Here is a 25,495-nt window from a genome sequence, read left to right as displayed (position 1 = left end):
CATTGATAATATTGTTAAACTTCATAGTGTACCCATCACCATTGTTTCAGACAGAGATCCAAGATTCACCTCCAAATTTTGGAGAGTATTCCATGACGCCATGAATACTCAACTTTTGTACAACACTGCCTATCACCCACAGACTGATGGTCAATCTGAGAAGACGATCCAAACTTTGGAGGACATGCTGAGGGTGTGTGTTCTCCAATGGAAGGGTAGTTGGGATAATTTTTTGCCATTGATCGAGTTCACATACAATAACAGTTACCACTCCAGCATCGGCATGACACATTTTAAAGTATTGTATGGAAGGGTGTGCCAGACACCACTATGTTGGATTGAGGTTGGTGAGCGGGTGTTAGTGGGCCTAGAAATTTTCAACATCACTAATGCTAACATCCAGTTGATAAAGAGAAATTTGAAGACGGCGCAAGATCGACAAAAGAGCATCGTTGATCGACATTCTAGGGATCGTGAGTATGAGATTGCTGATTTTGTCTTTCTGAAGTTGTCACTTTGGAAGGGTGTGGTTCATTTTGGTAAGCGAGGGAAATTGAGTCATCGATATGTCGGCCCCTACAGAATCATAGAGAGAATTGGCACGGTTGCTTTGGAAGGGTGTGGTTCGTTTTGGTAAGCGAGGGAAATTGAGTCATCGATATGTCGGCCCCTACAGAATCATAGAGAGAATTGGCACGGTTGCTTATAGATTGAAGTTACCACCAGAGTTGTCGCAATACATGATGTATTTAATGTTTCCATGATTCGAAAGCACATACCAGATCTATCTTGTGTTTTACAACCGCAACCGTTAGAAGTAAGTCAGGACATGAGTTATGTTCATGAGCCAATAGCGATTATCGACCGACAGGATAAAGCGGTGAGAAACAAGGTCATTCCATTGGTAAAGGTGTTGTGGATGAACCACGCAGTCGAGGAAGCGACTTGGGAAGCATAATAACTAATGAAAAGTCAATATCCGTACCTATTTACTTGAGGTAGTAAATTTTGGGGACGAAATTCTCTTAAGGAGGGTAGATTGTGATACCCCGTCCTTAATTTAATGTTTTTGTATTATTAAATGGTGTGAATTTTACCCTCGTGGCAAGATTTGACTTTCGTTGACCACTTCGTTGAAACGCATATGACTAACCTTCTTAATTTATTCTTATTGTACTCACCGCCACGAACGTGTGGGCACGAACGAATTCGAATCTAGAGATGTAACGAAGAGTTTACGTTTTCGAAATGTCGAACGTTCTTTCCGGTATTCCAAGTTCCGTCTCTAGTGACCTTAATTTGTGAGCCACTAGGACCCACAACGAAAAGTATGTCCCCATGCTTTTCCCTTTGTCCCGTGCACCACCTTCCAAAATGCATGATTTAATTACTAGAAAAAACATGATTTTATGACTACGTTTTATAAAACGTTTATTGAGTTATCGGATTTACGCTTTATGAAATATCATGCTTTATTGGATTTATGTTTGAAATATTTATGATTATATATATACACTTATGAACATGGTTTATGATGATGATTTAAGCTAGAACGCTCATATGATTTATGATATGATGTTTGAGCTATTGAGCTCCGATGATATATATTTTTGAAAGATTATGTTCATGATTTTTCTGTGCTCACTTAGTGGATATTTATATGTGTGTGTGTGTGTATGCCTTCGGGGCAGGCGATGTAGTGCCTTCGGGCGGAAGATACATATGCCTTCGGGCGAGCAATGTAGTGCCTTATGGCAGAAGATATATATGTATTCGGGCTAGCAATGTAGTGTCTTTAGAAGGAAAATATATATATGCCTTCGAACAGGCGATGTAGTGCCTTCGGGCGATTGTGATACCACTACTCAACACACTATATACAATATATGTTTTATGAAGGTTTTATGGCATGCTAGGATTTTCGAAAAACATATTACTTATTATGCTATATGAGTTATCTAAAATTGGGGGTTAGTACATCGAAGAATAATTGTTTTAGTATTACATATATATAAACTTGGTACACTCATGTTTTGTTTTGCGCCCCCTTCAGGACCTAGGAACGAGACATACGACCCGAGCTACGAAGCATTTCCATTATGATGATGATTTAAGCTAGAACGCTCATATGATTTATGATATGATGTTTGAGCTATTGAGCTCCGATGATATATATTTTTGAAAGATTATGTTCATGATTTTTCTGTGCTCACTTAGTGGATATATATATATATATATATATATGTGTGTGTGTGTGTGTGTGTGTGTAAGTATGCCTTCGGGGCAGGCGATGTAGTGCCTTTGGGCGAGCAATGTAGTGCCTTATGGCAGAAGATATATATATGTATTCGGGCTAGCGATGTAGTGTCTTTAGGAGGAAAATATATATATGCCTTCGAGCAGGCGATGTAGTGCCTTCGGGCAATTGTGATACCACTACTCAGCACACTATATACAATATATGTTTTATGAAGGTTTTATGGCATGCTAGGATTTTCGAAAAACATATTACTTATTATGCTATATGAGTTATCTAAAATTGGGGGTTAGTACATCGAAGAATAATTGTTTTAGTATTACATATATATAAACTTGGTCCACTCATGTTTTGTTTTGTGCCCCCTTCAGAACCTAGGAACGAGGCATACGACCCGAGCTATGAGGCATTTCCATATTAGTGAATTTGTGTCCTCCTCTCTGTGTAGGACATCTCTTATAATCACACTTTCTAATATTCCTTCCGCTTGTATTTCGAATTAGTAATATGGCCTGAACATGTCATGCATTATCACTTTTAAATTGTTGGCAGTTAATTATTATATTTTATTAAGGTTTATACTTGAATACTACATTGCGTGGTTACGTGCGAAATTTTTATGCATGTTCCTCATGTTCTCAACATATGCATTCATCAAATGGCTTGCATCACCCTTGGGTGTCAGCCAGCACGTGGTCATCCCGTTGTCCATCGGACATTGAGATCGGGGCGTGTCGCCCTTTTTCTTGACTTACGACTTTGTAATATTTACAACTTGGCAAAAAAAAACTAAGGGTAATCCTTAATTTACTATCTTGAAATTTCTTGGTTTTCAACATTTCATACATTAAGTTTTTTATCCATGTCTAGTACCTAAAGTGATAATTATGGGGCAATTTCATACATCTATTAAGGAGTTGTCCTCCATATACAATTCCTCTGCTTGGCATAAATAGAAAATATAATTACAAAAATTAAAGAAAATTAATTTATGAAATTAAATGTAATATAATTAAATATTTAAAATAACTCGTGAAAACATTTACTTCGTCGTAATAATTGGCTCCGCTTTCATGTCTTCTTCTGGCCTTTAACACTGCTTGATGTCATTTATTCAAACTTGGATGAAGATGTTTTTCCATCTTGAAGAACAACTCTCGTGGTTTTGGGAATTCGATGGAGTGGTGCATTCGTAGAACTCATAGTACTTTTTGGACGTACGAGTCCAAACACCTTCACTTGTTTGAGAACTCCCCCTCACACTATCTTCTGAGACCCATCTATAAACCCTGCAAAAAACTTCATCTTCTTTTCGGGTCCAATCCCTACCTTTCATTGCAGATGTGGTCATTTGAAAATTATTGAAAAAATTGAAGGAAACATTATTGGAATAGATAAGAGAATAGAATGTGAAGAATTGAAATAAAATAAAGTAAGATAGTATGGGACGGTGAAAATTATGTGAGAAATGGTATAGGAATGATTTAGGTATTTATAGGAAAAAAATTATAATTTTTTATTTTTTAAATTTGTCCCCAAAATAAAATTCAATTCCAACAGTAACCTAGCGTCATGCTAACGCCAGGTAGCCACTGGAGTTCAAAATTTGGGCTAACCCGAGGCTAGCTGGCTCCTTTAGGCCAATCGGTTGGCCTGATTTGGTGGTTTTGGCTCGGTGGGGCCCACGAGCTATTTGGCCTAGCCCTTAGTTGGAGACAATTTTCATGTCATTTTGAGTTATTTTTAGCCTTATAACCTAGGGTCGGGAGGAGGGAAATGGAGCTGTGTAACGGGGGAAGATGACGGAAGGGGTGAGATTAAACCTCGGCCATCTGGGAGGCAGACAACTTTTTAAATTATTTATGTTTTAACTTTTAATTTTTAATTTTTAATTGTTTTAATATCCATATGTATCTAGATTAACATGTGACATTATTTATGTTTTAACTTTTAATTTTTAATTTTTAATTGTTTTAATATCCATATGTATCTAGATTAACATGTGACGTTCAATTATTGTTTACGTAGACCACATCACAGTTAACATTTATTTTAACAGAAAGTTTAAAGAAGGTATAAAAATAACTCAAAATTATCATTTAAGTATTGGGATAAAAAAAAACTTGATTTATGGAAGGTTAAAAATCAAGAAACTTCAGATAATAAATTGATATTTACCCAAAAAATTAATAAAAAGAAATCTTTTAACTCCCATTCAGAAGAAAGAGGAAAGACGGTGGCTTCTTCACACAACACAATTCCTAATGTCTATATGCTCTTTTGCTGTAAGCCCCAAATCGCAATTCCGTCCATCTTCTGTCTGTCATCATCTTCCCTGGTCATCTGCCACAATCACCCGATAAGTAAAGATAAGTAAATTTATTCATGTACAACGTATGCAATTAGGGTCGGATTGTCCTCCTGGAAATCCTATTCGAATTTATCGTCTTGATTGGACAACTCAGAAGAATCAGGATCATCAGATAGTTTGATGGATCCTCTGGCGGCGATGGGCTCTTAATGTTCTGGGATTGAGAAATGAAGGATGGGATTGGAATCGGTTGGTGGGGTCTTAATCTTATTGGGCTTAATTGGAGCATCCAACACGTCCGTCCAATCGCTGATTTATCATCCTTACTGCAGTAATAGCTAAAAGTGCGTTTCTTGTTCTTGTTGTTGTACTTGTTGTGTGTATATGTATACGATATCTCCATCATCATCTTCATCAATGGAGACTCTGGGGATGGGCGATTTCTGGGTTGGAGCTTGATTTTCTTTTTCGGTCTGGACCATGGATGAGCTCAGCCCTAGTAAGCAATCCAAAGACTCCGCTGCCTCTTCGTGGCGTCCCGGCCAGTTCGCCTTTAGTCCTTATTCTGCGCAGAATGAAGCTGCCAACAGCAAATCCCAATGTCTGCGTGTCCTTGTCAGGAGACCCGTAAGTGTTTTTTTATTTTTCCTTGCAACTTTTTAAGTGGTGCAATCAGTCATTCACTTCAATTCTTGCTCTCTTCTACAGAATTAGAGTGTATTTATATATTGAGCTCCCATTGGTATGAGAGAAGACTTAGCCTGCTAGCCACCCACTGTCTTTGTCCATTTTGGGAGAAGTCTTAGGAGGCGCTCTACTCTAATAATGCACTACTAGCTCTTCGTGCTATTATTTCCTGGATATGTGAAATACAATAGATAAATTTCAGTAAGTAGTTTAACGGTTAATCATACACAGAGATTTAGCAGGCATAGAACTATTCTTAACTTTGGGTTTGACATGTACCCTCACCCACCTAGGGATGTTGATGTTAGTCAGTGGCATAAATGTATGGTATGTTGTTGTTATACTATAACTTTACTGGGGATAGCCTCTGAATTATGTTTATCCCTGAGTAGTGGTACCACCAATGTGGAAACTTAACTGGGATAGCCTGTGAATTATGCTTATCCCTGAGTAGTGGTACCATCAATGTGGAAACGTTTTTTAGTTGCTATATTTTTTTATATGATCTTATATAGCATTTTTTCTCTCTTTTTTGTCAAATTTATATCATTCTCTGTATACATGTCTCGACTTGAAATGATTGAAATGATTGAAATGATTTGAAGCAGATATTATTCTGATATACAACGTTCTGCTATGCAGTTTGTGGCAAGGCTAACCAAGGACATAGTTGAAACATACCAAATATGCAATCCGCAGTTTAAGTATTCAGAAGAATTGAATCCAAAGAGATATTTGACCACCCCATCAAGTGGAGTACTTAATGATGGCTATGATAATGTCAACTCAGATCTTATTTTGACTGTAAACTTTGTCTTGGTTAATCTAGACACGCAGCGAAGGTTCGTTCTTGTCTGTGCTTTAATTTTTTTGTGCTATGTTGACTGACTCTTAAGGAACCTTTTCCTAGTTTCTGCTTCACTGCTTTGTGGAAAATTGAGAATTGTTAACATGAAGACAAAAATTTGGAGATTGTCCTCTTGATATTTAATTTGAATATAGGCAAGTTTATTCTGTCAAAAATTCATATTTTTGCTAAAATGGTAATCATTGAGATGGCTGGCATCTGTCCAGCTTCTGTGCTTGAGTTTACTTACTGTTGTTCAGATTTTTCTTTACACCAGACGTATATATGCTATTGACATATTTTTATTTCTGGATCTTCTCTAGACATAACTCTAATTTACTTCTTATGCTACTTATGCAACTCTTGGGTTGAGCCTTGTCCATTACTGGAGTGGTTTAGGATTTCGTACCAGTGAGTGTTTTGATTTATGGAGAGCATATGAGGAAGAATAACTCTCTTTAATTCTAGCTTTTGGATATTTAGATTTGGTTTGGGATCGCAGGACCATCAACTCATCCGATTTCCCTTTAGGCTTGTTTAATCTGCTTCCATAGAAGTTTGACTTTTTATTTTATTTATCTGATGATTCAGCCTCATGGTTACCATTTTAGACTTCTCTGAGGTTGATGCACATCTGTCATTGTCAGTGCATTGGATTCTTATAAATTGTTGTGCCCAATTGGTATCAGCTTAGCTTGTGAAAACAATTGGTTTTGCAAAATGGTAGCAGAGCCTTGTTTGTTTTTGTGATTTACTTCTTTTCTCTGTTATTCAGTTTACTGGTTTGTTACATAGTCCATGTGCTATCTCTTGCCGCTTAATATACATTTTTGATCCCATTTCCTATTAGATTAAACTTTTGATACAATAAGTTCTCCAATTTAACATTGTATTTTAAATTGCATTTATTAGTTGTTCACACTATGTACTTGTAAATCCATCAAATTTGTTCATACGATGTCTCACACGTGAAAGTCAAACAGAAATGCAAACATATAATTAAATTAGAAGAAATATCAGAAGGATGTTGTTATCTGTACTTTCCCATGGTGGCCGACTAGCTTAGACCTTCTTTGCTAGTATTATGTTTTTAGGTCCTTTCTCTTTACCTTTTCAGATACATTGTCAAAGATGTTCTTGGACATGGGACATTTGGCCAGGTTGCTAAATGCTGGGTTCCACAGACCAACAGCTTCGTAGCTGTGAAGATCATCAAAAATCAACCAGCATACTATCAACAAGCCCTGGTTGAAGTATCCATATTGACAACGGTAATGCTGTTCTTTTTCAGTATGACTCTCATGTTCAATTTCAGAACTTCTTACTGTTTTCTTTGCCGTTTGTTTTGCAGTTAAATAGGAAATATGATCCTGAGGATAAGCATCACATTGTGCGTATATATGATTACTTTGTGTATCATCGTCATTTGTGCATTTGCTTTGAACTGCTTGATACAAATCTGTAAGTCATTGACACTACCTAATTAGTTGTAGTTGGACTCAATGTAACTTGATGCACCATTTGAACTCTTATTTTTGTTTAATTGTTGCCTTTAGTTTTTCCTCGCACATCTTTTGACATTTTTAAGTCATTCAGGTATGAGCTTATCAAGATAAATCATTTCAGGGGACTGTCCCTGACCATTGTTCAATTGTTTTCGAAACAAGTATGGTAGTTCCTTCTTGTAATTGAATTTGAACTTCTTTTCCCCTCTGACGATGCTAGATCTTGACCCTTCTTGTGTCGTTTTTTTGGGGTAATATTTGCTTTAAAATAGATTCTACATGGGTTGGCTCTGTTAAAAGATGCTGGGATAATTCACTGTGATCTGAAGCCGGAAAACATTCTTTTGTGTACAAGGTGACTCTTTTTTTTAATGATGAGTTTGGGTTTGGGCTATTTTTGTGATAGATTTCTTTCATGTTAATATTGCGTACTTTCCCTTGAAAGCAACAGTGTTAAGCCAGCAGAAATTAAAATTATTGACTTTGGATCTGCCTGCATGGAAGATCGAACTGTTTACTCCTACATTCAGGTTTGCGTTACTGCTTTTTCAAGGCTTATTAAAGTCATATCTTTCAGAGGAGTGTCTCATAGATGCATGTTGTTCATTTGTTCTGCAGAGTCGTTACTATAGATCTCCTGAAGTTCTCCTTGGTTATCAGTATCCTTTGCGTTAGAGGTTTTTATTATGTCCAGTTTTTATATTCATATTTCATTATATCGAGGTATTTTGCTAGTACTTAACCCTTTACAGATATACTACTTCTATTGATATGTGGTCCTTTGGATGTATAGTTGCCGAATTGTTTCTGGGGTTGCCATTGTTCCCAGGAGCTTCAGAATTTGACCTCCTAAGGCGAATGATTGAAATACTTGGGTATGCTCATACTAGTATTCTTATGAAGGGAACCTATATTCATAAATTTATAAGGCACCATTCTGCCATGAATGATTTCATAAATATCTTCTTTGTTTACTTCTTCTATCATTATCATTTCCCTCTTTTTCATGATTGTTGTTTACAGTTCACATTAATATTCTTGTCCTCTTTATGAAATTAGTTCTATTGAGTATTGAATCAAGAATTCACCTTAAAGCTTTATCCTCAAATGTCTAATATTATGAATGCTCTTACTCTCTTCTTTCTTTGTTATTCATTGTTCCTCATTCTTTCCACCCATCACACAACAAAAATTAGCCTAGTGAAAGTGTAAACTCGACCTCTGTCGTTACTGGAGTTTCCAAAGTTAATATTTGTTTGGCACATGAATATCCCAAACCGCCATCTTTTCCCTAAATTTTAGCCACCAATTGATTGAGAGCCACAGTTTGGACTTTATGTCCAACTAGCCTCCCCTAGATTATTGGTAGGTATTTCCCCTGGGAAGGAAGTGGTGAGGGGAGAAGGGACCATTTTGTGATTTGAGATTTTGTTTGCTGACAATTCGTTGTTTAATAAGTTACCAGTAGCTAAAGCCTTGGAGGCTACAATTTGCTGTTTCTTGATCTGTAACTGGTTTCTAACGGTGGATTTTATCACTTTTTCTCTATGAGATGATATTAGCACAGTTATTGGTTGTCACTTTCTCAGAATTATTATTTAAAAAAAGTAATTTTGTCATTTTTTCAGACGCAATTTTTAAACACATTTTTATGTATGGTTAACATGTTGCAGAGGGCAACCCCCAGATTATGTACTTAAGGAGGCAAAAAACACAAGCAAGTTCTTTAAGTGCATTCGGAGTGTGCACAATGTGGAGAACGGGGAACATTCTGCAAATAGAAAAAGTGCTTATCAAGCATTAACCGAAGCAGAATATGAAGCTGTAAGTGTCAAAAATAAAAAGTTTCTGGAATATGAAAATGATATTAGGAAAAAGAGATCATATAGATAGAGAAAAGAGAAATAGGTGAGGAGCACTATACCCCTCCCCTCCCCTCCTTTTGTTTTTGTTTAGTTTTAATCACTGTTTAATATTTTTGGTTTAGTTCTTACGGTCACTGGTTTCTGTTCAGAGAGAATTGAAAAGGCCATCAACTGGGAAAGAGTATTTTAATCATATGAACCTTGAAGAAATTGTTACAAACTATCCGTATAGGAAGAACTTGCCTAAGGAAGACATGGTTAAAGGTTTGCTTTGTGCTTTTGAATGTTCAAAGCTGACAACACTGGAACAGTTCGACTTAATTCATGAATCATAACTAGTTTCTTTTATTGAAGTTACTAATGCTGTTGCATGGTATCAAATATGTGCAGAAACTCAAATACGACTAGCTTTGGTTGATTTTTTGAGGGGACTCGTAGAGTTTGATCCTGCAAAACGCTGGTCACCCTTTCAGGTTGTTTAATTGTCTTCTCTGCTGTTTTATTTCTAATATAGCGCAAAAATAGTTACTTGGAAATGGATTTGTGAGTTAAACTTGTACCTGCAGGCTTCAAAACACCCTTTTGTTACGGGGGAACCTTTTACACACCCTTATAAACCTCCCTCGGAGACCCCTCACATGGTAAGTAAACCCACATATGAACTATTTAAACCTTCTCATAAAGCTTTGTTCATAGTTTAAATGGATGGACTGTGACTTGATCCAACTGTGTGGAAGACGTTAGACGTGTCAAGCCAGACCTAGATATCCGATGTAATTGTGCTTGGCTTTCTTTTAAATTGATACATCGATTATGTGTTGGGTTTCCGTATATTATGCATATTCCTTAGTCCTCGATCAGATGTAATTTGTGTACATACATATTACATACACACATATATATGTATATACTTGGTGACGAAATGCACGGTAATAATGAAAAGTTGATTTTAAATTGGTTTTATACTCCAGCTGTTATTTCACATCTGAAAAAATGCTTATGAGTCTCATAATGAATTATGAGGATGACCTTGTCCTATATCCTGAGTTCTTTTTAGTATTTGTTTGTGCAATTGGTTTTTACCTATTAATTTTGGCTGTTAAATCTTTACCTATTTTTCTTATCTAGTCATCCATACTTTTGACAAATCGTTCAGGACTAGGTTGGTTGTTACAGTAGGTAGTTATTGGCTGCATTAGAAATTCTGCAGGTGATAGTACTAACTGTTTTTTCTCTCTCTTCTTCTTTGTCTTTATCCTTCTTGTCATCTTCTCTTCCCTTAGCCTGTTTCTCAAAACATAAGGGTGGACCATCATCCTGGTGGTGGACATTGGTTTGCTGCTGGTTTATCCCCGAATGTAAGCTGAATCGTTTCTATTTTTTGGCTGTCCATTCTTCACTCATCATCTCGGCTATAACTATATTTGTTCTTTTGCAGATTCCAGGTAGAAATAGGGTCTCCATTCATAGCAGCCCACATTTTCAGGTGGTTCCATATGCACATGCTAATAGCTATGGCAGTGTAGGAAGCCATGGTAGCTATAATGATGGTACCGGACTAGGAAGCAGCTATGGAAGTTACGGAGATACTAGTAATATGTTTGCTTATTATTCACCAGTTGGCCCTTCTGGGATGAACATGCTCGCACAAGGTAATGTATCAATGCTTGGAAGTAGTCCGGATGCAAGACGGAGAATTGTTCAGTATTCACATGGAAATGGACTTGGTATGAGTCCTTCAGCAGGAAGCTTTGCTCCACTACCTCTAGGCACTAGTCCTTCACAATTTACTCCGCCAAACTCCTACAGTCAAGTTTCTGCTGGCTCTCCAGGACATTATGGTCCAACTTCTCCAGCAAGGGGCAATTGTCATGGATCACCTTTAGGAAAGATGGCCGCAGTTAGCCAGTTTAATAGACGAAAAAGTTGGGGATATCCTGGAGGTTCTCAAACTCAAGAAAGTTCATCAACACATTGGCAAGGGCAAGCTACTGATGGCACCAGTTCTAGCCAAGCTGAGGGGAACTCTCAAATACTAGGTAGTTCACCATCACATTTGCATTTAAGCTCAAATGCTGGAAGCTGGAAGCAACAGAGAGGAAGCAGTGGTATTTCTGCTGGTTACTTAGCCCAGAACATGCCAGCTTCCATCGCAGTTGGCTCCCCTATGAAATTCTCAATGACCACAGGAGTGGCTCATGAAAAGGCTGAGGCTAACCCGTCGTTGCCTGATCCTGGGGATTGGGATCCCAACTATAGGTAAACGGACTGTTTCCTTTTATTGCTACTCAAAGGTATGCTGATTCCCATGAGTGTGCTGCATTTTCTTTCATTAATAGATGATGAAAGTCAATATGACCCTATATGATGGTAGTTTTGTAACTCAGTATACCAGATAACTGAAAGAAGTGGGGCCAACTGTTAGACTTAGTCCCATGATCCATGGTTGGTTGGTAATGACCATAGCTTGGGTAATGGTTTTTGTTACCCATAATGGCCTTACTTCATTGTAATTCATTATGACCTATATGATCTCTTAACCTATAATTACTCCAGTCATGATAATCATTCACTTTTCCAACGAGTGCATTTTAAGAATGATATAGTACAAAATTATTGCATTGTTTGCGCATGGTTAAGCAAACCATTATTGGGTTTATCCGTACATTACTTGACTGTGATGGTAGTATCCACTATTTAGCAGCATATTAAATTGAATGCCAATTTGCTAACAGTTCATGGGCTTCTTCACTGGAATTTATATAGGCTCAAGAAGATGGTTTACTTGTAGTCATCTATCATCCTCATATTTGTTTAGAATTTGATGTGTATTCTGTTTTTCTGTCTTTCCATTCTCATTCCAGTGATGAACTTCTTCTGCAAGAAGATGGTTCGGATGTAAGTTGCCTTACTGCTGAGTTCAGCCAAGGCATGCATCTTAGTTCTGCAGAAACATTGGTTGGGTCCGGAAGATTTAACCGTGTGCCAAATTCAAGCTCAGGTCCATCCTTTCAAAGGTAAGTTGTATCATCTACCAAGTTTATTCACTTAGTTGCTCTGAAATTATGTTAGCAAGTTCAACAAATCTACATTGTTGTTTTTCTCAACAGGAATTGTATGTATACTAGCATATTCCACATAACTGATGCAGTATGTAGTAACTTTAAGACGTGGATGGATCCCCAACAAGATATTTACACACTTTGTTTTCCTCATCTTAAATTTTTATGTGCAAGCATATACTGCAGAAACCTTACGCAGTCTTCAGTACACTTTTAAAACACGTGGATGGATGTGTAATAACATATTCAAATGTTTCCTTTGCAAAATGTTTTATTGTGTTACGTGCAATTAATATGGAGGTTTCTAATAGTAAACATTTCTCCTTATGAGATAGTCAGAAGATTACAATTGACACATTTCCATGCCTGTGTTTTGGAACAGAGTTCATTCTTGTCGTATCGTATTTCTTTGTCCTAGCTTGATTTTGATTACAATCGTCTACCATCTTTTCAGACAAAATGGACCCATTCAATCTTATCCACATGTAGAGGTGGGTAGCCCTCCTTCAACTACTGAACCACTTGCTGGATGCGTGCGTTTGTCAAAACCTTCTCATTTCATGCCTCATATATCACAAAATTCTCCAAGCCGCTTGGGACAGCAATATCAGCGGTCAAATCACGGACGACCCACCAATTCTCGTGGTAATGATTGGAATCACATGAAGATGCAGCCCCCTTCTCCCAATTTTAACTCTGGAGGCCCACATTCTCCGGGAAATAGCTCATTCAGCAATGGCATGTCATGGGGTACTTTCTGACTTCACATCATAAGCCATTCCTACCTTCCACTTTCCTTTGTTGCTATCTTCCTAGTTAAAAAATATGCCAAGCTATATGATGTCTTTATGGGAGACGGGGGGATTGAATGGAGGGTTTTGGGGAGCTGAGAACATTTAAACTAATTGTGGCACTCTATTGTAGGGCATAGAGCCAGTCATCCCGTCACTAGCATTCCACCTGCATCACGAGGAAGAAAGGACTATGGGAGGATTTCTTGATGTTGGAATTAGTTTTCTTTATTGTGAAAAATCAGATCATGAGAGATGGAAAGAACATTGTACAACTTGTACTCAATAGTTCACATGGCTAGCGGGCTCATGCTATGAAATCCTCTTCCAGATCATGCTCATTCATTGTGCTTGCAAAATATAATTTGTGGATAACGATTCTCTTGTCTTCTTGTTTTATCTAATGCATTTAGTTTTGCTTTCGTCAATGTCTTCAATCTTCTCATCTATATATCAAATGCTGGAATTTTAATTTAGATAGTGTCTGAAATTGCTTTTTATGTGTTTGAAGGAATTTAACCTAGTTATTGAGATTAATTGCAGCTGCTGAAATGAATTTCAAGAGTTGGTGTAAATTGGTGAATGGAGTTCAGAATTAACCTTGGGATGTTTGTAATGCAGCCGCATAATAGTTCATTTTTGGTTATGTATTATTAAATATTTAGTGGTTCATTTAGATGCGTTTGAGTACTAATTGCTATTGTTCCGTTGTTGAATTGGCGTTTGTGCGTTGGAATTCTTTTCCTTTGTTAGCTGTTTAATGTTTCTGATTTACAGTTATCTACTTTCTCGTTCTTATCTTTTCAAATGAAGATAAACACCAACTGTTGAGTTTTTGCTGGTATTGTTGAGTGGAATTACTATTTGCTTGTAAGTGTTTCTTGTTCTCTTGGGCCTTGCTTTAGTTTTGTAAGTATGCAGGTCTTGGGCCGCGGCTATTGTTTCTTCTCGTGGTCTCATTAAATTGATGACATGGTAAGCATGGAACCTGTAATTGATTTTGACTTGTAAATCGTATTTGAACTGCATTGACAAAAAATACTCATCAACTTAATAGAGGACAATACTGATGCAAGTGGCATTTTATCACAGTAGTGGAAAGATGTTGAGTCATTGCATGATGGCGTGCATTTGAACTCTGCCAGTAACTAATTTAACAATTTATCATTTGAAAAAAATAAAAATAAAGAAAATCAAGGTTAATATTGATGAGTTTGAAATATAAAAGACCAAATTGGTGACTTGGTAGGGTATAAGGTACTATTTACAATAAAAACCTTAATTATTTTGTAGTGAGCGATGATATGACACTCTTGAATCGCTTTCAAATAGAGGAGTGATTTATGCACTCCTTTTTTTAGTCTTTGAATTGAATAAAATTGAATGGGTAATCAAGGGACATAATTAAGGAGCGCAGTAGAAAAAAGTTGGGAATGGAAATCACTTCCCCTTGAAATAACCTCATACACTGTTATGTGTGAGACGAGAGGGCTAAGAGTGTGAATTGAAACATGGAGCCAAGTAATAGACCCTCTCTAACCAGCTATGCATCATTTTTAGAATAAGATACGTTCAATCATTCAGTGGAACAAGTAAATCTAGTATGTCATTTACTTTTATTTATAAAAAAAATGTAAAAGGAATATGTTTGGACCCAAAATGACATTTCTGGGCCGAGTCCATAATCTATCTCGGCCCAATGTATTGTTTCCTCCATATAACAAATCCAGGTTGGCGCGCGCACACACACACTTATATATATATATATATATATATATATATATATATATATATATATATGTATGTATGTCTTGGTAGCAATATTGTATATACAATCAGAAATTCAATAACATTTATAAGAAGAAAAAGGGTACAGGTGATAGATAGAGAGAGCTGGAAGCTAGATGGAAGCCAATTCTTAGTTCTTACAGCTTCTTGCTTCTTTTCACTTGTTAATATCATGTGAACATCAAGAATCTTAGAATATTCCCAAGAAGAGCCCGGCCCAATGAAATTCGGCCAAGTTCTATCAGGAGACAATTTCATTGGAATAAAAGGAATGGTTGAGTCCTAGTGTAACAAGGAATCCTCAGAGGCCAGTTATGCTTCAAATAAGAAAAGAAGCCAAGAATCAAGGGTCGAATCTAGGTGATAATAAAGCTAGATTCAGAATCCTACATGAGTCAAAACTAGCCGAAGCCTATTCGGATTTGATCAAGGAGTTCTGGTCCGAGTGGAAATGTACTTCGGCCATGAGGAATTGCTACTATAAATAGAAAGGGGAATGCATCACTCAAAGCCCTCCAAATCAACACCCAAATCTACCATGTGCAAACTCTTGCTCTGCCCGAAACTTGTCAAACACCTTGAGATATTTTTATTTTACCTTTTTCCACCAACCATCTTCAGTTTAGATAAACAGCATTGTGTTGGTAATTGGCAACATCTTTAGTTTGGATAAATAGCACTGGAGCCGTAAAATCAACCCACCGAGGGTCACATTCAGTTTGGATAAATAGCACTGCTTCGAGACCGATTGGTTATCTATCCAAGTTTCAGTCAACAAGGATTTCCTGAGTCCTTGTTGGAAGAGGTCATCTCATCAGCCTTCTCGGCTAAGTAAGGTGTTACCAAGTTACAACGTTCGGCAAACTGAAAGCCAAGCCTATTTTATGATTGGACATTTACAAGTGCATTTTAGAGTTCGGCACGCAGACGACTGAACTATATTTACAATCAAGATACATATTCTTTCAAGTACTTGTGTCCCTACAGTATGGTACCAATTTGGTGCACTTATATTCTCACAAATATAATTACAGTCACCAAACCCCGTGTTGACGATTCGTGAGCTTTACAGAACTAGCAGTCTTGTCTTCAAACTCTAGAACTCGAAGGCCGAGACGTGTTCCTTCCTCGGCTGTAGTCGCAAGATTCTAGTCATCAAAGCGCCCAACCCAACATCAACATTCATTTACTCCTCGTCCGAGCTTAGCCAACGAGTTGGCACACCTAGCATTCTACCGAATGATTATTTATTTTATTAGTTATTCGGCATGCGTGCCACGTAGGCTGAATAGTTTTTAGGGTCAACAGAATGTGAAATAATTACATGGTTATTTATATTTTCAACATAAGTAACTATTTTATATCCCGTCAATTAAGGAGTATTCCGGCCAACAAAACTTGTAAAATGATAATCCTTAAGGCACTGTTATCGACGTTTCTACGTCCAATGTAAAGTATACTTAGTTACCCGGTAACGTGATGATCCACATATGCAGTTGGGTAGTGAGCCCACATCATAACTACATTTCACATTTGCTGTTGGGTTTGTTTGTTTGGGCTCTTGGAAGGAACGCCTCATCATCCATTCGTTCACTCGCTCACAGATGAACAGACAAAAAAGAAAAAAAATCCAAATATAAATGGCAGGTCGCTGACCACACGAAGCTGGACTCAATCTGCTCCAACCAATAGCATCCCTCCGTCCCATATCTTTAACAATAAATGGACATTTTCTAATTTTAATTTATGACATTATATAATAAACACTAGAGAAGGAAAAAGAAAATTAAAGGGATAAAAAAAAAACATTGATTTCATTAGTATTTTGTACAGAGGAAGGAAAAAGGAAAGAGTTTGCATTGTTGTTGTTATTGTTTGGTTGTTGAGTTCACCGTCGTCATTTTCTTTCAGTGTCTTCTTGTTTTGCAGCTGCTCAACAACAAAAACGATATCCTTCCTTCTCCCCTTCATTCAGTGTCTACCGCTGAAAGAGGGAGAGAGATTCAGTCAGTCAGGTACGCTACGTGTCCACTCTTCTTCTGATTCAAATCTCTCTTCTTTCCTATTTGAGATTGATAGAATATCATATGTATATGTATATGTGCCTGCGAGCTCATAGCATGGTTGATAGCTTTCAAGTAGGTTTCAATAATGGCTTGCAATAATTTTAGTTTATTTTCTTCTGTTTCAACTTTCTATTCATGGCGTCATAATAGCCTCATGGGGATTGGACTGGATTGGATTGGATTGGATTGGGGGATTGCAGTTTTAATTCAGTTCCACATATACATACATACTTGCTCGCTCTTGTGCTTTCATCCAATCCATCGCTTTTCGCTTTTCTGTTCTATTTTACATGAATGTATTCTTCTGTTTGTTTGTTCAGTCATTACCTTCAACTTCATACTTGATATTACTGATAGTAATACTGATAATTCTTCTTTGTTTACTAATGCAAGCCTTGCTAAATGATTTGTGGCAGATCCTACAACAACTCAACAAATCCGCTCTTGCTCTTTGGTTACTCAAGCTATATCTACATACGTACATATTCATGAAATAAGAGAGCAACTGTTACTGTTATGGTAATTATTTACACACAAGGAAAAGCCATATGATGGCCATAGCTGCTGTTATTGGCCTTACTACGGGGAAGAGGCTCTTGAATTCCTCCTCCTCTTGTTATTCAGATGGCACAGAAAAGCTCTTTCATCTCAATGACCATGCCTTCTTACATTGCCATTTCTCTTCAACAAGGAATCTTGTCACCGCCAGAAAGTCTAATTCCAACTACACTAGTTCCAGATTTTCATCTTCCAATCGAGCTGACCACTCCAGTAAGGCTCTCAAAGACCAGGTCAACGTTGCCTCTGCTCCTTCCTCAACCGCACAGCAATGGTTTCACGACTTCAATGACTTGGAGAGGGAAAGCTCTGATCTTGAATATTCAGTGGACGCACTTCTTTTGCTACAGAAGTCTATGCTCGAAAAGCAATGGAATCTTTCCTTCGAGAAAAAAATATTTACGGATTCAACAATAAAAACAGCTACTAACAAGAGGATACCAGTCACTTGTTCTGGGGTATCTGCTCGCCACAGAAGAATGAGTAATAGGAGGAATGCTTTCAGCTTAAACCGTTGTTTAACACAACCTAGCACCAATAAGTCTTTGAGACCAGTCATCAGTCCAGAGCTGCTTCAGAGTCGTTTAAAGGGTTATGTGAAGGGTGTTCTTAGTGAGGATTTGCTGACTCACACTGAGGTTGTGCGCCTGTCAAAGAAAATTAAAATTGGCCTTTCTGTTGAGGAACATAAATCAAGGTTATAACACTTAATTCCTTTCCATATTGTAGGATTCATAAGTACTGAATATAAGTGGGTCAATGATGTCCAGGACAAGACATGCAAAGTGATCACAGTACAAATACTGAAACATTGATTTATTGGCTAAAAACTAGATATAAAGTTCGAAAGTATATTGTTTGCCAAAACCCTTTTCAACTTGCCAAGTTATGTAACTTCCAATAAGCGCGTAGTTCTTCTTTTTACAGGGTGAGGAGTGTCGGTGTATGTGGTAAGTAATTGGGGTGGAGTATACCTTTTTCTTACTGTTTTAATTGATAACTATTCCGAGTAAGTTGACCTTTATGGAGACTGGTTTCTTCCGAAAGAAAAAGTTTTGTTGTTATCTGGTTGTTTCTAATCCTAATCCTTGCATTTGGATCTCCAGACTGAAGGAGAGACTGGGATGTGAGCCCTCTGATGAACAGCTTGCGACTTCATTGAGGATTTCCCGTGCTGAATTAAAGTCAAGGTTGATTGAATGTTCTTTGGCAAGAGAGAAGCTGGCAATGAGCAATGTTCGTCTGGTCATGTCCATTGCTCAAAAATATGATAATATGGGCGCTGAAATGGCTGACCTAATCCAGGTTATTTTTTCTTTTCTTACTTCATATATGAGAGCCCAATATATAGACCCAAACAACTGTAACTTTAGACAGAACGTGATTGGAATCTCATATGCGAAGCTCATTGTCTCTTATGTAGGGCGGGTTAATCGGACTATTGCGTGGGATTGAAAAATTTGATTCTTCAAAGGGGTTCAAAATTTCTACTTATGTTTACTGGTGGATACGTCAGGTAATGCCAATATTTCCCCTTGAAATGGTAGATGATTTTGACTGATTGGTTAAACTAACGCTGTTTACTTTTTCCTTATATTCTCAGGGTGTTTCAAGAGCACTGGTTGAAAATTCCAAAACCTTGAGACTACCAACACATTTGCACGAGAGGTTAGGTTTAATCAGAAATGCAAAAATTAGACTGGAAGAGAAGGGAATAACTCCATCAATTGATGTAAGTCTTTTGTTATTATCTTCAGATAGCAATTGCTTTGCTCACAAGAAATCTGTGAATATGCTGATGCCAGCAACATAAGTTTCAAATGTTTTTTTACTTACAACGACAATGTTGATTTATCACTCTTCTCTTGGCTGATATGTGCTTCTTGTATTACGTTCAATATCAGAGAATCGCAGAAAGTCTGAATATGTCCAAAAAGAAAGTTAGGAATGCTACAGAGGTACTAAGTGCTTGTGGTATTCTGTTTTATTGTATTCTTATGTTATCTCCATGCTGACCATGGAGTTTCTTAATCTGTAGGCAATCAGCAAGGTTTTTTCACTTGATAGGGACGCATTCCCCTCTTTGAATGGACTTCCAGGAGAAACTCATCATAGTGTAAGTGTCGATTACATCACCTCAATTTCCGCCATTCCAGTTCAGTAAAATTTCAATTCCTTGCTTGTCAGTTTTCCATCTCGTAACTGACCATCTCCTTTTCGATTTTTCATTTACAGTACATTGCAGATAATCGCCTTGAGAACATCCCATGGAATGGGGTGGATGCGTGGGCACTCAAGGTAAGAAGAGGGACAAAAGAAACAACAGTAAAAGGAGATAGTTCAAGCATCTCCAGATAAAATATATATATATATATATATATATATATTAAAAGTTCCTTAGAAAAAAAAACAAATAGGTTTGATTTTAAACGATTCTTTAAAGCTGATTACCATAATCTGCTACATTCCTTTAAAAATAGTTACATCTTAAAGGTTACTTCTTACCTTTAGAAGGAAAAAGATTTCACCTTGCCTCTCATATTTCAAGTAATAATGGGAGTTAAGAAGATAAAAAGAGACAAATCATCATTTTCTTTGAATTTCCAGTAAATCTGGATTCCAGCACTGGGATTGGCATCTAGCAGATTGGACTCTAAGAATACTCAATACTCATCCTTTTCATTTCCCTTCAGAATATAGGTAGTTGTAGTCAGACTGAATTAGTAGGTTTATGTGTTTAAAAAGTAAATTGAGTCACATAGAAAACATAAGGCGAACCAACCTGTAAATGTAATAGAAAAAAGGCTTTACTGGTCCATTTGTATGATAATCCTGTAAGATTGGCATCCTAGAAATGAAAAACATTTATGATAGAAAGGAAATTGATGATTAATATCCTCTTAGGTAGTAGGTACATTTCTAGTTACTTGTGTGTGACTCTGCACATATGTTGTGTTCGCATGTTTTGGAAGATTTGCTGAAATTCATGTCGCTGATTATGAATAGTTAAAAGATTAAAATCTCTGTATGTATTGCAGGATGAAGTAAACAAGCTCATAAATATGATGCTTGGGGAACGGGAAAGAGAGATCATACGGCTTTACTATGGTCTGGATAATGAATGTCTTACATGGGAGGACATTAGTAAACGGTGAGTCCAAATCAGGGCCTAACATCCATCAAACTACCTTAGTCTTAATATCTTTTGCATCACGTTGATTTGACTGTGTTATAATGTGAACTCCAGTATAGGATTGTCCAGAGAAAGGGTTAGGCAAGTCGGACTCGTTGCTCTAGAGAAACTGAAACATGCTGCAAGAAAAACCGAGATGGAGGCCTTGCTAGTCAAGCATTAATTTTGTCTCTTGTATTTGAGAGTCCAGAATGAATGAATGTGTATATACAGAACAGAAGAGGACGTACGAGACAAATTGTACCTTGAAGTTGTTTCAGGTTTGAGATAGTATATATAGAAGAAGAAGATTAAGAAAGCAAGCTCTCTCACTTCACTAGGTAAGAGCTCACGAGCTGCTGGAGCCCATAATTTTTTGTATGTACGTATTATTATCTTTGGAGATAAACTATTACTATCCCGGTTAGTTACGTGAGGGTTCATGTTTCTTTACTTGAGTTGTGGTAGGAACCAGTAATTATCCCCGGGGCCTTGATTGAGGGAGGATGATTCTCTCCCCTCCTACTTGAATAATTACGGTTAAGCCATGTCAATATCTTACATTGATTTTTTTATAAAGACAGTAAGACAAAAAACAAAATGTGAGAGGAGGGGATAAGAATAGGAGGAGAAATAATCTTACTCCATGATTGAGGCCTGCTCCTCCACATATATCTTCTTATGTACAAACAAATGCTGGTGACAAGTTTGAAATTCGAAATAACTTTCTACTTCGATATGGTTTTGTAATTTACATATTGAACTCTATACACTCTCTGCATCTCTCTAACTTGGTTTGGTAATTTGAACGACTTCATGGTAAGTGGTATTTTGTGACAAACAAAAGTTTAGTTCAGAAATTAGATGCTAAAATGTCGTAATGACAAAGTTAAAGTAGTGAAATGTCATTCCTAACAAAATTAATACGGGATACCTACACGGCTACCTCTAATCTATTTTAAGTATTTCAGAATCTTGGAATCTGAGATAAAATTATTCAGGTGATTACTAATTCAGAAATTTTGGATCTGCAAAAGTTTATGGGATCTAGCTCCACTTGCCTGCTTAAAACTTACGTTTTGCGCTTGCTCGCTCTTCACGCACATGGAAATATCACATCGACATTGGACTGGATTGGATTGGACAATATCATGAGTTTCATAAGTTTATGAGGTTAAGCAAGCAAATACAACTTTCCACGTGTCGTCTGGAGATACGCACAAATGCCCAATCTCGACGCTGCAAGTTAATGAGCTTCCATTTCCAATTTTTCCAAATTTCCCAAAGTCCCCAAGATCCTGTGAGTGAGTGCTGGAAAGTGTAATCAAATCAAATCAAATCAAATCAAATCAAATATCAATGGCCGAGGGTCTAATGGTGGTGCCGTACTCCTCCTATACACTTGGTCGTCCTCCTCATCCTCGACTGCAACAACATCATCTTCTGAAATCCTTTCCCGCCTCTTCCTCCTCCTCCTCCTCGACGATCCAACACAACACCAACCCCAACACTCTCTCCTTCTCTTCTTCCGCGGGCGAAGGCCAATGCTTCTTGTTCATCTCTTACCATCCCCTCCCTTTGCGTTTGCCTTTGCAGCGCCGCTCAACTCTCAGCGCTCTTGACTCCGACGTCCCTCACCCTCTTCACCAGGTACTACTACTTGTGCTATCTTCTCTCTCTCTGTTCATCTCCTCATCTGTAACTTAAGCGATGCGATGCATATATTATGATAACAATTTACCCGTTGTATGTATAACTGTTTGATTCTCTCTCTGACATGGCATGATGTTCATAGATTTGAAACTCCAATAATTAGTATTATCATTGGTTATTTGGTCTTAATTGATCAATATCATATACTGTGTGACTGTCAGCCCCTTGATTTGGGTCAAACTCAAACATTAACATACATACATTCTGATTGCTCAAAATTGAAATTAACAAATCGTTTTCCCCATTCTCGGGAAAAGGGATCAGTGAAATCCTCGAGCAGCAAAACTAGTTTCGAGCAATGGAATTCGTGGACGGCAAAATTCTCCGGCGCATCAAATATCCCATTTCTGTTACTGCAAATGCCTCAAATCTACCTCAATGCCCAAAATCTTCTGGCAGGAAATAAAGCTGCCCTTTTGGCAGTCCCATGGATGGTAAGTTGGTAACACACTATCGCCAATTTGCCACCCCCTTATAAGTTTATTAATGAGGATTGAGGAGGCTGCTTACTGCTTAGAACATGAATATTTTCTGGTTATATTAGAAAATAATCAACCATAGTAGCCTAAGCAAGGGAGGAATGCTGTAAATGCAGGGAATGTTTACTGGTTTGCTTGGAAACCTTTCCCTGCTTTCATATTTTGCAAAGAAGAGGGAGAATGAGGCCATTGTGGTTCAGACACTGGGTGTAATTTCCTTATATGTGGTTTTTGCACAGCTTTCCATGGCAGATGCGATGCCTCTACCTTACTTTGTCATTACCTCCATTGTTGTCGCAACTGGTCTTGTTTTGAATTTCTTGAATTACTTTGGTTGGCTTAATGCTGGACTCTGGCGCTTCTGGGAGGACTTTATTACTGTTGGCGGTCTATCGGTTCTTCCTCAAGTGATATCTCTCTCTCTCCCTCTCTCTCTTAAAAGTCATGTCTTTTTCCATATTGGTAAGCAGGGCGTTGAAAAATTGCTCAATTTTACTAATCTTTTGTCTACAATTATGATTATAGATTATGTGGTCTACGTTTGTTCCATATCTACCCAACAGTATCTTGCCTGGTGCATTGGCTTTTGTTGTAGCTGTGGTGGCTGTTGTTATGGTAAGATTTTTTTAATTGTTTGGTTGAAATTGTTATGGTAAGTTTTATTTACTCTCAAAAAACTTTTATTCTATTACTTGAATCTTCACATAATCCATTAAGGTTAATGGGAAACTGTTTTAAAGTTAACCTCGTCTTTAAAATGAGTTGTTCTGTATTTATCATCTGAAAAGAGAACTACTTTTTTTCCTTTAAAACTTTCTTTCTTTGCAAAATTAAGATAGAAATGCAAAGGCATTCTTTTTTGCGTCTTTTTAGACATGGAGCTGCTAATATTTGCAGGCTCGAACGGGAAAACTCTCTGAAGGTGGCATAAAATTTGTTGGAGCAATATCTGGATGGACAGCTACACTTCTCTTCATGTGGATGCCAGTTTCACAAATGGTACTATTTTAGAATTTCTATTGGTAATTTTTTTTCATTAATCTGACCACCATTAATGCTTCCTGTTCAGTGGACAAATTTCCTAAATCCTGACAATATCAAAGGTTTATCAGCTTCCTCGATGTTGCTTGCAATGATTGGAAATGGACTTATGATCCCACGCGCACTTTTTATTCGTGATTTGATGTGGTAATTATCTTTCTTTTTTTTCTTTTTCTTTTTTGTCAATGTGGTAATTATCTATCTCCGTGACCCTCTTAAACTGCTGCAAGACATCTTTGATGGTTGAACTAAATATTTGTTGATTTGATAATTGATACACACACACACGTGAGTTTTAGTAAGAATAATGATCAACAATGACTGCAGGTTCACTGGTTCTACTTGGGCTTCTTTCTTTTATGGATATGGGAATATCGTGTGCTTGTATTGGTAATGGTTTCTGATTTTTGGTTCATCTTCAACTGGATTTTCTAATGTTCATTTTGGTGGGAATTTTGATCTCTACTAAGTAACGTTGGGTTATTTGTGTGTAATTTCAGGTTCAAAAGTATCAGCAAGGAATTTTTCTTAGCAGCGACAACGGGTTTGTTTTTGTGGATAGGTTTGTTTCTTCGTCCCTGCAGTGTAGTACTATCAATTTATACAACATCCCCGCCCTAAATAAATGTATTTACAAAGAAAAATAATGAAATTTAAAATATGCTTAAGGTTGCTTACTCGTTGAACATAAAGAGCTCTGTCTGATATTTTTCTCCCAACAGGAATGGCTCTATGGAGAGATGCTGTTGTCAACGGATACGACTCACCCTTCACATCTTTGAAAGAGTTGGTTTCTGGATTGTAACTTCGAGAATCCAGTCGAGGTGATAATGTCAAGAAGCCCAAAAGATCTCAATGCAGTTGGCAACAGATAAGACGTGTTATAATATCTTACGATTAAATATGTAATATAATTCCAATAACTAATTAATAATTGAAAATCCAGGTCCTGTCTTTACAGTGACCTGCTTAGTAATTAATCTACGGTAGTTGTGGCGATGTCAGGTGGGGATTTACATTTTGAACGATCCTAAACGGTAGTTTTGACCTGGATACGTCGACCAATTGCATCCACTAACATCATTGCTGTCGGAGTTTTTCTTCAATACGAGTGTATGGGGAAAATTTGTAGTCTTTCTATGGGAGGGTTGGTAGCTCTAAATTTGTCGTGCTTAGTTTGATCAAGCTAGTGGGCTGTTTTCGGCAGATCCATTTATTGGTATCTGATAAGAGGAAAAACCTCGTATTCTGTTCTAGTTCTTATTAATGAACCATTTTTTTGGGTGAAATTCGGGTGTGATTCAGATCATTATTCATGGAAGCAAAGATTTTTTAAATGTTTTTTCAAAAAAT

The 25,495-nt window shown here is 37.3% G+C and overlaps 3 protein-coding genes across 6 annotated transcripts; all 3 read left to right on the top strand.

Annotated features, from left to right (window-relative positions):
• The first annotated feature begins 4,448 nt into the window (after positions 1 to 4,448).
• LOC137733644 (dual specificity protein kinase YAK1 homolog) lies at positions 4,449 to 13,747 on the top strand. 2 transcript variants are annotated; one of them, XM_068472783.2, is made up of 18 exons: positions 4,449 to 5,195; positions 5,898 to 6,097; positions 7,220 to 7,373; positions 7,454 to 7,563; positions 7,699 to 7,768; positions 7,880 to 7,962; positions 8,059 to 8,137; positions 8,226 to 8,266; positions 8,360 to 8,482; positions 9,281 to 9,431; positions 9,622 to 9,736; positions 9,863 to 9,945; positions 10,039 to 10,113; positions 10,756 to 10,830; positions 10,911 to 11,731; positions 12,337 to 12,489; positions 12,989 to 13,284; positions 13,459 to 13,747. In XM_068472783.2, exons 1-18 carry the CDS (start codon positions 5,049 to 5,051, stop codon positions 13,533 to 13,535), a joined length of 2,853 nt encoding a protein of 950 aa, XP_068328884.2. In that variant the 5' UTR covers positions 4,449 to 5,048; the 3' UTR covers positions 13,536 to 13,747. The 2 variants fall into 2 exon arrangements, with proteins under 2 accessions (XP_068328884.2, XP_068328883.2); XM_068472782.2 differs by having other exon boundaries at positions 4,476 to 5,195; positions 8,053 to 8,137.
• A 3,107-nt stretch (positions 13,748 to 16,854) lies between these two features.
• Positions 16,855 to 21,340, top strand: SIGA (sigma factor A). Of its 3 annotated transcripts, none has more exons than XM_068473000.2 (10): positions 16,855 to 17,128; positions 17,596 to 18,434; positions 18,844 to 19,042; positions 19,161 to 19,253; positions 19,341 to 19,469; positions 19,642 to 19,695; positions 19,776 to 19,853; positions 19,973 to 20,035; positions 20,776 to 20,888; positions 20,985 to 21,340. In XM_068473000.2, exons 2-10 carry the CDS (start codon positions 17,728 to 17,730, stop codon positions 21,091 to 21,093), a joined length of 1,545 nt encoding a protein of 514 aa, XP_068329101.2. In that variant the 5' UTR covers positions 16,855 to 17,128; positions 17,596 to 17,727; the 3' UTR covers positions 21,094 to 21,340. The 3 variants fall into 3 exon arrangements, with proteins under 3 accessions (XP_068329101.2, XP_068329103.2, XP_068329102.2); XM_068473002.2 differs by having other exon boundaries at positions 16,862 to 17,128; positions 20,990 to 21,340; XM_068473001.2 differs by having other exon boundaries at positions 16,902 to 17,128; positions 17,573 to 18,434.
• Positions 21,341 to 21,924: 584 nt separating this feature from the next.
• LOC137733811 (maltose excess protein 1-like, chloroplastic) lies at positions 21,925 to 25,141 on the top strand. The gene is made up of 9 exons (XM_068473003.2): positions 21,925 to 22,559; positions 22,880 to 23,056; positions 23,218 to 23,508; positions 23,627 to 23,716; positions 23,999 to 24,100; positions 24,171 to 24,289; positions 24,470 to 24,532; positions 24,643 to 24,704; positions 24,865 to 25,141. Exons 1-9 carry the CDS (start codon positions 22,269 to 22,271, stop codon positions 24,945 to 24,947), a joined length of 1,278 nt encoding a protein of 425 aa, XP_068329104.2. The 5' UTR covers positions 21,925 to 22,268; the 3' UTR covers positions 24,948 to 25,141.
• The last annotated feature ends 354 nt before the right edge of the window (positions 25,142 to 25,495 follow it).

Source organism: Pyrus communis, chromosome 7 (genome assembly GCF_041283825.1).
Source record: "Pyrus communis isolate YQ-2024b chromosome 7, ASM4128382v1, whole genome shotgun sequence".
Taxonomy (NCBI): domain Eukaryota; kingdom Viridiplantae; phylum Streptophyta; class Magnoliopsida; order Rosales; family Rosaceae; genus Pyrus; species Pyrus communis.
The sequence above is the reverse complement of the archived record's forward strand: the minus strand, read 5'-3'. Positions and strand labels throughout refer to the sequence as shown.